This window comes from Narcine bancroftii, chromosome 1, assembly GCF_036971445.1.
Source record: "Narcine bancroftii isolate sNarBan1 chromosome 1, sNarBan1.hap1, whole genome shotgun sequence".
Taxonomy (NCBI): domain Eukaryota; kingdom Metazoa; phylum Chordata; class Chondrichthyes; order Torpediniformes; family Narcinidae; genus Narcine; species Narcine bancroftii.
Window position 1 is genome coordinate 194,576,638 of NC_091469.1, and position 17,571 is coordinate 194,594,208.

At 38.5% G+C, this 17,571-nt stretch overlaps 1 protein-coding gene across 5 annotated transcripts in view; it reads right to left on the reverse strand.

The window, feature by feature from the left end:
* Positions 1-17,571, reverse strand: part of LOC138736679 (rap guanine nucleotide exchange factor 1-like) — a 201,933-nt gene that overhangs the window by 145,751 nt on the left and 38,611 nt on the right. For 4 of the 5 annotated variants that reach the window (XM_069886590.1, XM_069886581.1, XM_069886576.1 and 1 more), the window contains exon 2: positions 15,008-15,150. In XM_069886590.1, the coding sequence (XP_069742691.1) occupies positions 15,008-15,150 (143 nt within the window). Of the gene's footprint in view, positions 1-11,543; positions 12,066-15,007; positions 15,151-17,571 lie in introns of those variants that run through there. The other variant, XM_069886599.1, reaches the window with a different exon arrangement.

Consider the following 17,571-nt stretch of genomic DNA (forward strand, 5'->3'; position numbering starts at 1 on the left):
CTTCAGCAGCGTGGATTCGACGCTGTCGGCCTCTGCCATCTCGAGTACTTCGATGTTGGTGATGAAGTCGCTCCAATGAATGTTGAGGATGGAGCGGAGACAACGCTGGTGGAAGCGTTCTAGGAGCCGTAGGTGATGCCGGTAAAGGATTCATGATTCGGAGCCGAACAGGAGTGTGGGTATGACAACGGCTCTGTATACACTAATCTTTGTGAGGTTTTTCAGTTGGTTGTTTTTCCAGACTCTTTTGTGTAGTCTTCCAAAGGCGCTATTTGCCTTGGCGAGTCTGTTGTCTATCTCGTTGTCGATCCTAGCATCCGATGAAATGGTGCAGCCGAGATAGGTAAACTGGTTGACCGTTTTGAGTTTTGTGTGCCCGATGGAGATGTGAGGGGGCTGGTAGTCATGGTGGGAAGCTGGCTGATGGAGGACCTCAGTTTTCTTCAGGCTGACTTCCAGGCCAAACATTTTGGCAGTTTCCGCAAAACAGGACATCAAGCGCTGAAGAGCTGGCTCTGAATGGGCAACTAAAGCGGCATCATCTGCAAAGAGTAGTTCACGGACAAGTTGCTCTTGTGTCTTGGTGTGAGCTTGCAGGCGCTTTAGATTGAAGAGACTGCCATCCGTGCGGTACCGGATGTAAACAGCGTCTTCATTGTTGAGGTCTTTCATGGCTTGTTTCAGCATCATGCTGAAGAAGATTGAAAAGAGGGTTGGTGTAAGAACGCAGCCTTGCTTCACGCCATTGTTAATGGAGAAGGGTTCAGAGAGCTCATTGCTATATCTGACCCGACCTTGTTGGTTTTCATGCAGTTGGATAACCATGTTGAGGAACTTTGGGGGGCATCCGAGGCGCTCTAGTATTTGCCAAAGCCCTTTCCTACTCACGGTGTCGAAGGCTTTGGTGACGTCAACAAAGGTGATCTAGAGTCCTTTGTTTTGTTCTCTGCACTTTTCTTGGAGCTGTCTGAGGGCAAAGACCATATCAGTAGTTCCTCTGTTTGCGTGAAAGCTGCACTGTGATTCTTGGAGAACATTTTCGGCGGCACTAGGTATTATTCTACTTAGGAGAATCCTAGCGAAGATTTTGCCTGCAATGGAGAGCAGCGTGATTCCCCTGTAGTTTGAGCAGTCTGATTTCTCGCCTTTGTTTTTGTACAGGGTGATGATGATGGCATCATGAAGGTCCTGAGGCAGCTTTCCTTGGTCCCAGCAGAGCTTGAAAAACTCATGCAGTTTGGCATGCATATACATGATATAATGCAGACAAATATAACATTTTTCAGCAACGAATACAAATAAGTTTCAATTTGCTGCAAAACATTAACATCATGAAAAGCAATCAGCAATTACATTATTCTTGCCTCTAATACGTTATCATTAAATCATATTCCTGCAGAATTAGACTCCAGTTTAACAATCATCTATTTTTGTTTTTAATTTTACTCGAGAACACAAAAGGATTACGGTCAATATACACAACAAGTGGTCCCTGAGCTGTGCAGATGCAAACTTCAAAATGATGGAAAGCCAGTACAATGGATTATAATTCTTTCATATAATTCTTTTTATGTTTATTGAATTTCTTGGATAAGCAAGCCGCTAGATGGTCAATATCTTTTGTATTAACACTACTCCTGCAGCTTCATCACTAGCATCTACTGCTAAAGAAAATGGCTTCTCAAAGTCAGGTAACTTAAGCATAGGCTGGTGACATAAAATGGCTTTCAGTTACATTAAACAAATCTGCCTTATTAATACATTCTTTTCTATCAGATTATGGCATTTCAGGTGTCTGGCTTTTTTTTTCCTATCCTACAAATAAACAGTATTCTTTCTTTTCCCAAATTTATCACACTTACTCGTCTATTGATTATTTTTTTTATTGATAATCATTTAATTCCATTAACTCATTCTTGTGAATATGACAGTATTGTAACATCTGATCATGCCCCTGTTACATTGTCATTGACTCTTCCTAATTTTCCTCAAGATAAGAGACAATGGCACTTTAACTCAGTATTATCAGATAAGGACTTTGTTAAATTTATGGAAGGACAGATAGTTTTCTTTTTTTGACACTAATGTCTCCTCGGAGACCTCTAGTTTAGTTATATGGGATACTATGAAGGCTTTTCTAGGGGGAAAATCATTTTGTATACTGTTAATAAAAAAGGAAAACTAATAAAGACTTCTTTCAACATATCCAGTTAAATGCCAACTTTTGAAATCCAACGTCAATTTTACATTTAGGGTGATAAATCTGTAAAGTTATTGGCTAACCCATAGATTCTCATGGTAGGGCATGGGAATATTTTGGTGGGACATGAGACTTGAAAATATTTTAGTGGGGTGTAGGAATTATTTTTGGGAAATAATTAAAAAGTTGGTTTCAAAAAAATAAACTCTATGTTGGTGTGAAAGATGTGACTTGGCAACACTGTCAGTACAACGCAATTATGGCAACTTCCAAGTAAAATCACTTTGTTCTTTTTATTTTCATAACATGTTTTTTCTCCGTTGTTTCTCTTATTTTAACTGTTGTTATCCTTGGTTAACATAATAATAATATTTTTCTGACCAGCCTTATTATCATCTATTCCAAATTATCTCATTGGCAACGAGGATTCCAAATCATCTGAACAATCATGTCTCTGCCCATACCCCTTTACTTTTTCAGTTCAGTAGTGGGAGAGGCCTGTATCTGGATCTATCTTTGTGCACTAGTGTATTGATTGGGGGGTGGGGGGGGGCAGGGGAAAGAAAAGAGTGGGTGGGTCCATCCCAGGTGCCAGCCAAAAATCAGAAAAAATAAATTAGGGACCCCTTAAAGTAAAGTACAAGGCTAGTGTACTTTTGATACACTGAGAAAAAAATGTCAGAAACTGTGCTAGTTTTTTTTTCAGGGTCAGTATTCTTCCTTTGATTTGATCATTACTTTTATTACATTTTAAAATTCTAAGACATGATAAAATATTGACTAATCTGTTTCAGGGACCTCACACTGCTGTATTAATCTGTTTCAGGGACCTCACACTGCTGTATTAATCTGTTTCAGGGAACTCATGCTGTTGTGTAATCAAAATGAGCAGACCAAGCAAGCAAAAGGTTTGTCAATATTCAGTTGAGATCTTGAAATTTGGGTTTATATCTGCTGTACACAATGAACATGCACATTTGTATCTATTATGTCAACAGAGTTTGACAAATGAATCAATGAAAGGAGGCTATCTTGAAGTTTATTTGAAGGTAGAATATCCTAACCATGTCAATTTTAAATTGGAATATTTTAAATCAATGAAAGAGAAGTTTGAAAATGGATCAAAAAAATCACTTCATTATTCGCTCCGCAAACTACAGCCCTGAATCGTACCCTTGAAGCTCGTTATGGCATTTCTCTGCTGATAGAAAAACATGGAAAGATTCATACAATTGGGGAGGAACTGATTAAACCTACAATATCACTGTTTCTCAAAACAGTTCTGCAAAAGGATGACAAAGATGTTCAAGCAATGCCATTGAATAATAGTACTGTCTGCAACAGAATAGATGACACAAGTCAAGATATTGAAAAACAGCTCATTAAGAAGATGAAATCACGAAAGTTCTCAATACAACTGGATGAATCTACCGTACGGGACAGTGAGGCTCTGTTATTGGCATACACGAGATATATTGATCAGGAAGTTTCAAGAAGAGATGTTGTTTTGTGAATTATTAAAAACAATCGCTACTGCAGATGATATCTACAGCAAGCTCAAAAATAATTTAGATGAAAATGAATTACCAAAAGGAAACATTGTACCTTATGCTGCAGATGGTGCATCTGCTATGATGGATAAAAAAAAACAGGATGTTTAAAATTAATGAAGGATGAAAATCCAAACACTTTGGTTGTGCATTGTGTAATCCACTGAGAAAACTTAGTTGCCAAGAAAGTGTCCCTTGTTCTACCCAAGATATTGCATTCTGTGATAAAGTGCATCAATGCCATCAAAGCTAATGCCAAATGTGAGCATCTGTTTAAGCAGTTTAGTGTCAATAAAAATGCAGAACATGTGAGATTATTGCCTCACACTGAAGTAAGGTGGCTGTCAAAAGGAAACTGCTTCAAAAGGTTTATGAAACTGTTTGATCTCCTCAGCAAGATTTTGAAGGACAAACCTTGAAATGAAGCTCTTGCTAACAACAGATGGCAAAGCTTATGTGAGTTAATTGATGGGATATTTTTGAGAAACTAAGTACATTGAACAAGCAACTCTCAGAAGCAAATATGATGCTCAATGATGCAAAATCAAAGATATTTGGATTCACGACACTTCTAGAATTATGCCAAAAGAATATTTCTGCAAGAAATTTCAGTCAATTCTATTGGTTGAATAAGTGTGAGGGAACTAATGCTGCTACAGCGTCATTGTCGTCCATTTGAAAATGTTAGTTACCGACTTCAATGATAGATTTTGTGATTTAAAGGCAATGGATTTTCTATCATAGTTAACTCAGCCATTGCTGATGGACTGACCTGAAGTTCCAGTCCAATACCAAGAGGAGTTATTTGAGTTGCAACATGATGAATCTGTGAAAACTCTGTTCAAAGTTAAAGGAACCATAATGTGGCTGTCTAATGAGATCAAAAATAAATACCCAAACTCGACTACTTTAGCAAGGGAAACTACTGATATATTTTCCATCATCTTATTTAGTAGAATGTGGCTTCAGTGCTGTTAGTGATTTGCTGCAAACTAAGAGAAACCAACTGGAAGTTACAAATCTTGAGATTTAAGGTTGAAACTAACAAAATTAGTCCCTCGAATCAAAAAAATATGCAGCCAGTGTCAGGGGCAAGGTTCCCACTGAAGTGACTACAATTGTTGAATGTGTTTTTGACATGGCAGACATATTGAAGTAGTAGCTGAATATGAAATATGCGTTCCAGTGTATTCCCATCCTTAATTGCACTGAAATACACTTGCAGTAAATGATTTAATTAAAACTTCTTTTGAATATACAACTTTTTTCCACTAATGGTGGGGTGTACGTTTTTTTGAAAATTTAAAGTGGGGCCTAAGGCAGAAAAGGGTTGAGAATCACTGGGCTAACCAATTGAGAGGTTTAGATACTAAGCGACAGATTAGAAAAGTTCATAAAGAAAATGGTATTATGACTTCACATTGTCTTGAGATGAACAATACATTTAAAAGATTCTAATCCCAACTATACTCTTCTGAACGTATGAATGATGGTAATTTGAAGAAAAATTTTTTTGGACAGATTGAATATTCCCAAGATTACTTCAAATGGTCAAAATAGACTGGATGAATCTATCTTGCAAGAGGAAATAATGGTTGCTATTTCTTCATTACAATATGGAAGGCCCCCAGTTCCAACAGGTTTCCTGTGGAATTTTTAAAAATTATTTTCTCAATTGCTCACACTTTATCTGAATGTGGTGTTTGCAAATTCATTAAAACAGGGTAAAACTTCCAGACTCATTTAATGAAGCTTGCATATCTTCAATTGCAAAGAAAAGTAGACACAATCAAATGTTCCTCCTATAGTCCAATTTCCTTACTGAATGTTGATGCTAAATTTTTGGCTAAAATTTTAGCCAATAGGATAGAAAACATTTCACCATTAGTCATTTCTGAAGATCAGACAAGGTTTATTAAAAACCAATATTCCCATTTTAATATTCATTGCTTAATGAATATTACATACAGTACAATCCAATTATCCAAAATTGGATTCTCCAAAATCCTAATTTGTCAAAATTTTTTTTAATTTTGTCCTCATTTGAGGTAACTCTTTTCCCTCTCTTTTTCCATTTTTTCCTTTACCTTCCCCTATTGACTTTTCTCAAACTGCCACTGTCTCCTAGCTGCAAGCAGTCGGAAGAATCCCTTGTTCTGGCGTCATCAAGGAGAGCAGCTCCCATGCAGGAGCGGGACCTCTGTCTCAGTGGCGTTCCCACCCCTTCCCTCCCTCCTCAGCACACCGGACGCCAACTCCAAATTTTCCCCTCAAACTACTTCCCCAGTGTGCGGTAGGCCTAGGGGAGGATTCAGAGACGGGACTCTGACCGGGGGAACAGAAGCCAGCCAACTCGCAATTGAGTGTTCAACAGGCCCGGGAAAACTACCCGGGGATCAGCAACAGGTTCGTGTCGGGGATCAGTGGCAGTGGTTAGGTAGGTCATAGTGATCAGCAGCCACGTTTGGTTCATCTCAGTGACTGGAGGCAGCCAGAACTTTTTTGGTGAAAATTAAACGGTATTTTAATGCTTAAAAACCTTCACTTGTATCAATGTTTAAACAACAACAAACAACAAGTGATTTGCTGTTGCTACTGGGGTATTATTTAAAAATGACCAGTTCTCTGGGAAAAAAAAACATTTATCTGACATAGGTCCAATCCAACCTTTTCAGATAAACAGAGTTATACTTTATTTGCCCTGGAAAAACTCCTAAGTGTATTCTTTCATTGGATGCAGAAAAAGCTTTTGATTGAATGGAATGGGCATATCAGTTTACAACTGTTGAAAAATTTAATTTGGGTTCTGATTTTATTACATGGGTTAAATTATTGTATTCACAGCCATCTGCCACAATTCTTACTAATTTACAACAATTTCAGCCTTTCGATCTGCAATATGGTACTAATTAAAGATGCCTGTTAAGTCTTTTATCATTTGATCTTGATATTCAACTATTGGCAATTGCATTTTGTGAGTGCAAAGACATCTGGCGATACGGAGGAAAGGGTTGGAACATAAGATCTTCCTCTATATGGATGATCTCTTACTTTTCATTTCGAACCCAGTTGCCTCCTTCCAACATATGATGTCATTACTTTCACAATTCAGTCAATTTTCAGAATATAAATTGAATGTGCATAAAATTGAACTTCTCCCACTGAATTCCCCTACAGCAGTATAGGATGACTCTCCTCTTAAGATTGTTAAAAATCAACGCCTATCTTGGTACAGATGCCTAACCTTTTATCCAGAATTCCAAAAACCGGTAACCTCCAAAAACAGCACTTTTTTTAGTAGATGACATCTGCTCATCAGAAATGGAGTCTGGCATCAAGCATGACCCAACTTGACCCTTGCTCAACTCCCGTATACCCGGTCATATTCTGCTACTTTATAAATGCCTCTGAATCACCTATACGAACGCCCATCCAACATTGCGACACTTTCAGTTGGCCCGGCGACTGCTCAATGGCTTTGACACTACCCATAAAACCCCATGCAGCTGAAACCGCTGCGCCAGTGAAGGAAAACCAACAGGTGAGTCGATCTACTGGTGCTGGTACAGCAGGGGGGTGTAGTGGAAGTGAGATAGCACAGCAGCAGCACGACTCAGATGGTCGAGGGGGGGACAGAGAGGTGGCAGCGCGACTTGGGTGACCAAGGATGGATGGCAAGGCAGCACTACTCAGGCGGCTGAGGGGGGATGGAGAGGCGACAGTGCGACTCAGGGGGTGAGAGGGGACAGAGATGGCAGCCCGACTCAGGTGGCAGAGGGTGGACAGAGATGGCAGCGCGACTTGGGGGGTGAGTGGGGACAGAGACGGCAGCGTGACTTGGGTGTGCTTAAAGGAACAGAAATCAAAATTATTCCAAAATCCAGAAGATTTCGAACAAAGGCAGGCGTCTAGTCCTGACAATCCCGGATAAAAAGTGAGGCATCTGTATTACAATTACAAAGAATCATGAACATCTTTTTAAGGAGAAGTATCTTGCTATGCTTAAACAAGTGAAACATTCCTGACCGAATGGTCACCTTTGTCTACAATTTTAGTTGGTCGTTAAATTCTATTAAAATTAATATTCTACCTAAATTTTTATATCTTTGTCAGTCAGTTCCAATTTTTGTCCCTAAATCTTTTTTTTTAAAACTTACTGGTACTTGATTTGGCTATATTGTCTTACATTTGGAAGGGTAAGCATCCTCGTCTTAATATAGTTTTTCTACAGAGAGTTAAGAGAGATAGTGGAATTAGTCTGCTTAATTTTTGATTTTATTATTGGGCAGTCAATATACAAAGTTTTATGTTTTGGCCATTTTTTTTCTATACTGATTCTGACTGCTCATTATGGCTATCAGTCGAGCTGAATTCTCCCCACCCCCCCAAAAAAAAATTCCTAATTCAGTGCTTCTTGGCACTTCACTTCCATTTTCAACTAAGTTAATAGAAAATCCAATGATTTAATTTTCTATGAAAATTTAAGTAGTTTGGAAAATATTTTGCATTTCATAATTTCTCTCAAGCCCTATCGTATCGAATCAACTTTATCTTTCAGAGATGGGATTGACAGGGTATTCAAAGTTTTTAGGATTTGTTCATTGATGGATATTTTGCATCATTTAAGTAGCTTTCTGCTAAATTTAACCTGCCCAAATCTCAATTTTTTTTCATTATTTGCAAGTCTAGCATTTTCATGAATCACAATTATCTGATTTTCCAAAAGAGTCTAAATCAAATATTGTAGATGAGTCCTTTAGTTTAATATCTTTGGTAACAGTTTAATATCCATTAAAATTAAAAAGAGGATTTAAATTTGACCATTTAGAAGGTGGATTGGGACACAATTCTTAAGTTGGTTAATAGCTCTTTGTTAGACAGGTCATCATTGTCTATTACAATTTAAAGTAGTACATAGAGCACACAGGCCTAAGGCTAAATTGTCTTGTTTTTACTCTGATATGGATCTCTTTTGTGACAAGTGTAAGAGTGGAGAAGCGTCATTAATTCCTATGATCTGTACTTGTCCTAATCTAGAAAAATATTGGAGAGAGGTTTTCCATAATTTGTCAAAAAAATTAATATAGATTTAATACTGAATCTTTGGTGGACCTCTCCAGTACAATGGGAGGAAATAATTCTTCTTTGCCTCTGGTTCACAGTTGTACTATTTCTTTTGCCTCTTTTGGCGAGGCGTGTGATTTTACATAAATGGAAGGATGCTGCCCTGCCTACTCATCCATGGTCGCATGACATTATGTCTTGCTTGAACATGGAAAAGATTCATTATTCAGTTAACAATTCAAATACAAGATTTCAGACCCTGTGGGAGTCATTTATGACTCACTTTCTTACTTTATAATTTTATTTCAATGTAATTGAATTGTTTGGCTTGTGTTTTTTCCATGTTCTTCCTCAATTTTTTTTCTACCTTCGTTTTTCATTTAATGCGAATGATATATAGCATCTGGCAACACTGTTAGGCAAAGGTTTTACGTTTTTCCTTTCGTCTGTCCTTTTTACTATTTCCTTTTTTTCCTTGTTATTAGTTTTTATTTTAATATATAGAACTTGGAATATGAAATATGAATATAACCATATAACCATTTACGGAGCGGAAACAGGCCATGTTGGCCTTTCGAGTCCGCACCGGTTCACTTGTATATTTTCTTGCCGGGCATCCTTCTTGTCACTCCTCCTCCTCTCTTCTCCAGTCCTGTAAACGTTCAACAAATTCTTGGGCTTTCTTTGGGTCAGAGAACAGTCTATTCCATTGACTCTATAACGCTCTTTAAGGTCACTCTGTGTCTCCTGCCTGTATAATCTACAACTTTTCTATTTTTTAATATACTGATAGTTTTACTAACCTTGTATAACGATATTTATCATCTTATTGTACAAGTTCTTTATTAAAATAAAAATATTTTTAAAAAGTTCTCATCCTAGCCTTATTTTAAAATCATACCTGACCTTCATTTTGCCTTGAGCTGTTTTTAAATTCTCTTTAGCTAATTTACAGACTTTCTGCAAACGATCATTAAATTTTGAAACATAATCTAACAAATTCAACTGCACATCCTCATTAACCCATTGTTCCTTAAAAATAAAAGCCAATTGGCACTTTCTTAATTTCATCATCAGTGAGAGCCTTATCTCTCACTTCATTAAGATCAGAATCCCTGTTATGCCCTGCTTTTCGGAATAATGACAATTTTTTACACTTGGATTTAACACCAGAACTCTGGACCAATAAAAGAGGTGGCAGTCTTTGATGGGTCATTACAACCAGAATGCTGTTTTGTAATATCACAGATTCCAGTCCCCATTAAATCAGACTGCACAGAACTGCCAGCACTGGCAAGTTTTTAGCCATAGTACGAGTCACTATACAGGCTGGATAGATATCAGAATCTGTCTTTGTCTCATCAATGACTGGCTCTGCTGCCAACTGCACCGCAAGGACAACTTTACCCTCTGCAAGGTTATTTTCTAATAACAACAAAACTCCCTCCACTGGCAAACTTGATCGGACCCCTATCGTAACATGTCCATCAACTAATCCTGATTTCAACACTATTTCACCCGTGGCAGTCTCATCACCAAACTCCAAAACAATCTCCAACAAGAGTGACTGGGCAGCCCCAGCATCTTGAAGGATTTTCACTGTCACTTGTGGTGACTCTTCCTTTACCGAAACCAAACCCTCTGACACAAAATATTTGAATTCATCCCTAATGTTATCAGCAAGTTTGAAACCAGATTGCTTTACAGTCTCACAATCAGCAGCTTGTTCAGTTGTAAGCTTGCTGGGCTTTCCCTTTAATCATGCTTTGTAATATGAGGGGCCAATGGTCTTGTGGCCACTTTAAACTCTCAGCAACTTTCTAAATGTTGGAAGTATTTATCAATCTCAGCCTCATCAAATGGAGGAACTAACCTAACCTCATTACTCGTCATAAACCTCTCACTTGGGCCAGAAGTTAGAACTCCATTTCTCATTCTCTCTCTCTACAAACTGCCTTTGCTTCTCTGCTTCCTCTGCCTCAAATTTACATTTTTCTACCTCTAATTCAAATACATGTAGCTCAAATGGTCTTTGTTCTCTCTCTGCCTCAAATCTACGTTTTTTTTTAAACTCATATCTGTTCCAACAGTAACCACTGCTCAAGGGATTTTCCCTTGGGGAAACAGTTCTAACTTTTCCTTTCCAAACTTCCCTGCTGCTATACAATTTTTTATTGTAATTATCCGGATCTCCGCCTTTTTCCGAGACGGTTTTATCGCACCAACTCACAACTTTTGGGCAATAACCACCAACTCATCCTTTTTCACCCTCTGCAAACCCACAGAGGATGACAATTTCAAAAACTCAATATCCATTGCTGCTGTTTTCCCATCCACACAAGCCTTTTAATTGGCTTGCAAAAGGGAATTCTATCAATCAAATCAAAAATCAATCGATCAATAAGCTCTAATTTTGGTCTTTCTCAGACAAGTCCCCAATTTGTTACATCACAGACCAGTAGCAATAGAAATTCACCCAGGCAATTTTATGTTTTTTCTTTTAAAACACAATTTTTATTACTAACTACTAATAATAGCACATTAGCCAAATCAACCCCAAGTGTGCACATTTAATACCCAAACTATTACAGCTGAGGCACAATTCTGGAAATTATTCCAAAGTTCAGTCTTTGAAATCCATTGTCAAAACGCAGACTTTTAAACTGATGCAGAGAAGTAATCATGAAGGAGGTGGGAGAGACCTAGTGACCAGACTTCCAAAAACTCACAAATCGTCATCCAGTTTCTTCCAGAGAAAAGATCCTTTCAAAAGAGCAATTGTCACAACTCCCCTTTTCCTTGCGTAGGGGAAACAAAATGAGTGACTTCCTCAATGCATCCAAAATCCAGGTACAGGTCAAAATGACCTTTCCTTTGGTCACAGTGAGGTTCAATAATTCCCCTGACAGGGAGAAACAGCCAAATTGTCCATTTTACGGAGTCACTCCACCTCAGTCTTCCATGAGATGGCTGGTGGTCAATAATGTCCTGCTTTTTCAGTATTTCACATGGCTCTCTCACCAACTGTGTCCTTGGAAAAAGCAACAAATGTTCCTTCTCCTCTCCAAAGTAGAGAAGGGTCCAGTCTGTACTAGTTGTTGCCACCCAGTCTCTCCACAGCTGGGAATGGTTGCAGCCGGTGCAAGTCCTTAAAGTGATACTCACACTAAATGAAACAGGAGCTTATAATACAAGGTATAAAGGGATTCACATATCTTCAGTGCAATGGTACTTAACCATACTTGAATAAACTTCAGCAAAATCCAAATGGAAAATGAACAAACACAATCATTAACAACTTGCAATATAAAAAGTGAAAACCAATTGCAGAGCGCTGAAGACTGAAAATGTTGTTAATGTAATGAGACAGACATTAATTGAAGGAAACCTCAAGACCAATTGGCACTGAACTTTTAAGTCGGGGTCTGTCTAGGACTGGTATCTACAACTAGCGCCAGTATTAAGTTAACCCAATGAAGACATTCCCAGAAAAACGCCCATGTTGCAATTTTATGTAACGTGAACCCAGGTGGAGATGTATTCCAATGGGATGTTTTTCTCTTTATAAAAATGCCCCCGATGGATGCATGGTCTATAAACAGAAGAATCCTGACTATAACCAAGGCAGAAGAGTAATGGTTGTCACCTTGTCTAAAATTTATTATCTACTTTCTTTTAAAAATAACTTTGCATGTCATTTTTTTAATTATCTTTTTTTAAACTTACTGTCACTTCTTAATTTAACAATTTTTTTAATTTGCCATTGTAATTTTTTTTAAACAAAATGCCTGTTCAACTGCAACAAATAAGATTTTTAGTTTCATATACATTGTATATGACAATAAACTCATCATCCCTGAGAGGTGCCATGGTCCCAACGTGCTTCAAAGCCGCTACCATTGTCCCCATGGCGAAGGAGTCGTCTGTGTCCTGCCTCAATGACTACCATCTTGTCGCAATCACATCCATCCTCATGAAGTGCTTTAAGAGGCTCTTCATGGGGCTTATCAAGCTCCTGCTGCCCATCACTGGATCCCCCGCAGTTCGCATACAGACTCAACCACTCTATGAACAATGCCATCACCACCATCCTCCATCTAGTACTCACCCACCTGGGAAAAAAAAGGACTCGCATGTTCGAATGCTATTTATTGACTTCAGCTCAGCATTAACACAATCATACCACAGTACAAATAAGGAAGTTGAGCCTGTTGGGTCTAAACACCTCCCTCTGCAATTGGATTTGCAACTTTCTGGATCGGTAACAGCACCTCCAAGACTATCACATTGAGCACGGGGGCCCCCAAGGGCTGCATGCTGAGTCCACTGCTATTCACTCTGCTGACCCACAACTGTGCAGCTAAACACAGGTCGAACCACATCATCAAGTTCGTTGACGACGTGATGGGCTTGATCAGTAAGAATGACAAGTCAGCGTACAGAGATGAAATGCAAACGCAAACAAACTGGTGTACAGCCAATCTGTATCTGAACGTTAAAAAAAATCAAGAGATGGTTGTTGACTTCAAGAGGGCCCGGTGGGGGGGGGGGGACAATACTCCGCTGACCAGTGACAGCTCCACTGTTGAGGTCATCAAGAGTATCAATCTTTGGTGTGCACTTGGCAGAGAATTTCACTTGGTCCCTTAACACAAGCTCCATAGCCAAGAAAGCACAGCAGCGCCTCTATTTCCTGTCAAGGCTGAGGAAAGTTCATCTCGCACCCTCCATCCTCACTGCAGTCCTCAGAGGATGTATCAAGAGCATACTATGCAACTGCATCACCGCAGGGTTTGAAAGCTGTACTTCCTCAGACTGCAAGACCCTGCAAAGGATAGTAAAGTCAGCAAAGAAGGTCACTGGGGGCTCTCTTCCTACCGCAAAGGACATATACAAAACTCAATAAAGAAAATGGGAATAAGCATCGTCAAGGACTCCACACACCTCTCTTGCAAACTGTTCTTCCTTCTGCCAACTGGTAGAAAGTACCGCAGCACTCAGACCCTTATGTCCAGATTGGGCAACAACTTTTTCTCCCAAGCCATCAGACTCCTGAACTCCCAGAACATTTGTGGATAGAGTACTGTGGACTGTTACTGTATCTGCCTTAATATTTAGATTGGATCTTGCATTGATAAACTATCAATGGACAAATATCTATAGAAGAGATTGCCTTGTCAATTTCAAAAGCAAACTGAAGTGGCCTCCAGCTGCGAACTAGCCAGGGTCAGCACCAAGGTGGGGGCATCCGCAGGCATTGCCCCCCAAGCGAGTTGCTGTGCCCCCCCCATACAGTCACAGCCATTGCTCACCTTCAGACCTGCCCCCACCCTCTCCAGCGTCACTAGCTTAATCAAGCGTCACTTGTGGCAAATGACGGTTGATGCCATAAAAGAAGTGCTCCCGTCTCCTACATTGCAGGGGCGGATGATGGTAACAGCATCACCCTGCACCCCCAGTGTGAGTTTTTGAGCCTTGTACTGTGCCCCCCCCCACCCAACACGCTAATGCCCCCCTCTTACATTCGTTCTTGAGCTGACGCTGGAACCAGATTACTAATGCTGTCCTTGAAACTCTGACTGCTGCCCTGAAAACCAATTTAGTTCTCGGAATTCATTTTGGTGTGTGTTTTTTCCTTCAGATAAATACCACTAGAGTGCATTTTTATTTTGTATCTTAAATGTTTTTGGCAGTGATCTGTGAATTACTCATTACCTGAACTGTCCTTGTGTGGAGGTACACTGTATTGCTTTGCTCAGGTGCCAGCTATGATTTCAAATCATAATCAATCAAAGATTCTCCAATCTTCGAACCAATTAGCTGATTTCCTTGTTATCTTCACTGAACTTCTGCCACAAGAATCATATGCTTGCATGAAGAAAGTGAACTTGGCAAAGACAAATGTAGCAGTCACGTCTACCAGCAACAGGAAATGCCTCGCTGCTGACTGAATAAAATGTCTCAATGGTACAGCCTGAATTAGATGAAAACAAAAACCAATACGAAACAAAAATGAAGCTAAATTTAGAATACTCTTAAAAGTAAAATTTCTGATGAAAACAATTTTATAACCTTTATGATAATAATATCTTAACTTTAGTATGCATGGTCTGTAAATTAAAGTTAAAATATAGATATAAGCAGAATTTGTCTTCACTTTTCCACTGCAAAATGCCCAATAAGAGAAACTAACCTTGTTGGGAGGTTTTTCTGTCGAGGTTTTTACAGTTGTTTCCACTGGCTTTCCCTTTTTTGATGGTGTTCGTTTTATTTTTGGTGAATGAAATTTGTCCATTAACTTCATGGTGAATGAGCTCAGGTGGGAGCGTTGAGTATCTGGAAAAGTAAAATAAATACTGAAGGTATCCCACAACATACAGTTAATATTAAGAAAACTTTGATCCAAGTTTAAAGTACTGATTAAAAAAAAAACCGTGAGTCAATCATTTGATGATAATAAAACAAAGGAAATCATCGTTTTCCAGGTCTTTGCTCCTATTCCAACACGGAGTGTCTGAGAAGATGGATGTTCTAAAATGGATAATCTCAACAATAGTTGGCTGCAAATAGTTCATTGCATTTGAGGTCATAAATGGCAGATCATCAAGAAATGACAGGCAACTGGGTGGGTGTAACATTTATTTAATCAAGAATTTTATGGAAATACTCCAAATGCTCGTTAGTTTAGAAGATTTTGGTGAAAAAAACAAGGACATTTAAATGCCACTTACTTCTCCAGGTAATCATTACAAACCTGATTTATCTCATCCTTCAGTCAATTTTCTATTAACTTTGCAGCAAATCACAATGTAGAAGGTGCAATGTAATAAATGTGACCAAAGAGTTTAGCATAAAAGGGCATCATGACTCTATTGGCAATGCTCAAAGCCAGTCATTTAATTTATAACCAAGGTTGCCATTCTATTGCAGTGTTGCAGGCATACTAAAATCCTTGAGGTGTTATCTTACCAGAATAATTATCCTTCTGTTTACTTTCATGAATGTTGCAGCATCATCTCCAGTAAATTTATCAGTGCCAACATTTCTTCAAATATTCACCATAATAATGTATTATGTAATTACCCCAAAAAACATTCACTAAACACTAAATTGGGAACTCCATTTGAAAAAACCCAGAATGTCTTTTTTTTTCCACACTATAAACCATATTGACCAAGATACATAGACATTTTTTCTCTTGAATATATAGTGTCATTTTCTCCCCCTTTTTCCCCCCTCCCTTCCCTCCCTCCCTCACCCCCCCTCCCATTCACCGAAAGTTCAATCTATAAGATACATTAAACCCATTAAACAATGTTGTCACTTAATAAAAATAAACAAGAAATTTTACTGAGTCAGTTCTTTTCGTTGTCTTCTCCTTCTGTCATTTTAGGTGGTGGAAGTCCATGGTAGGATTTCTCTATTGTATTTCATGTATGGCTCCCATATTTGTTCGAATATTGTGATGTTATTTCTTAAATTATATGTTATTTTTTCTAATGGAATACATTTATTTATTTCTGTGCACCATTGTTGTATTCTCAAGTTGTCTTCTAATTTCCAGGTTGACATAATACATTTTTTTGCTACAGCAAGGGCTATCATAACAAATCTTTTTTGTGCTCCATCCAAATCTAGTCCAAATTCTTTATTTCTTATATTACTTAGGAGGAAGATCTCTGGGAAAAAACCCAGAATAATGAGATGAAAGGCTTTGCAAAGGTTGAGAAAGGAAAGGAGCCATTTCAGAGAATGTCAGTGTTGTTCCTCAGTGAATGTGCTCAGCAACATCTCCAGGCACAGAGAAAATCTTTGTGAGAAGACGGTTAACTCTTCAAAGAGGATGTAATGCCCCATTTTGGTAGGATGAACTACAGCTTGCTCATCCCTAATTGCCTTGTCCACTTTGATTCCTAATTCTGTTACTCTGTTCATTTTTGTCATTTTATATTTTTCTTTAATCTTGTTTGATTTTCACATTTAAACATATAATTCTGCATGCTTTTTTTAAATCTTCATTATTCACTTAGATAGAAAAATAAACATGTTCATACCTTCTACATGTAAATAGTACTGCAGTTCCAGTTAGCACACTAGTGCTTAGGAACATTATCGCATTTCTGGTAGAGGTAAACGTGTAGTAATTAGAATTTTACTCTCACCACACATATAATGCCCTCCATAATGTTTGGGACAAAGACACTTTTTTCCTTTATCTGCTCCTGTGCTCCAGAGTTTTAAATTTGTAAGCAAACAATTCACATGTGATTCAAGTGCACATTCCAGATTTTATTCAAGGGTATATGTGTACATTTTGCTTTGATAATATAGTTTTACAGCACTTTTTATATATTATCCCCTCATTTTAGGCCCCCATAATATTGCGACAGAGCAATGGTATGTATTTTAAAGTAGTTATAAAACCACACATTACAGCACAGAAACAGGCCTCTTCAGCCCTTCTAAACTATGCCAAAGCTTTTTTTTGCCTATTCCCAATAACTTGCACCCAGTCCATAGCAATCCATACCACTCACATAAACATAACTGTCCTAATTCCTGTTAAAATTCACCACTTCAGCTGGGAGTGGGTTCCACACCCCCACCACTCTCTATGTGAAGAAGCCCCACCTCATGCTCCATCTTAACTTTTCATCTTTCATTCTTAACCCATGTTCTCTGGTTTGTATCCCATCTACCCTCAGTGGAAAAAGCCTATCTACATTTATTCTTCATAATTTTAAAGACCGCTATCAA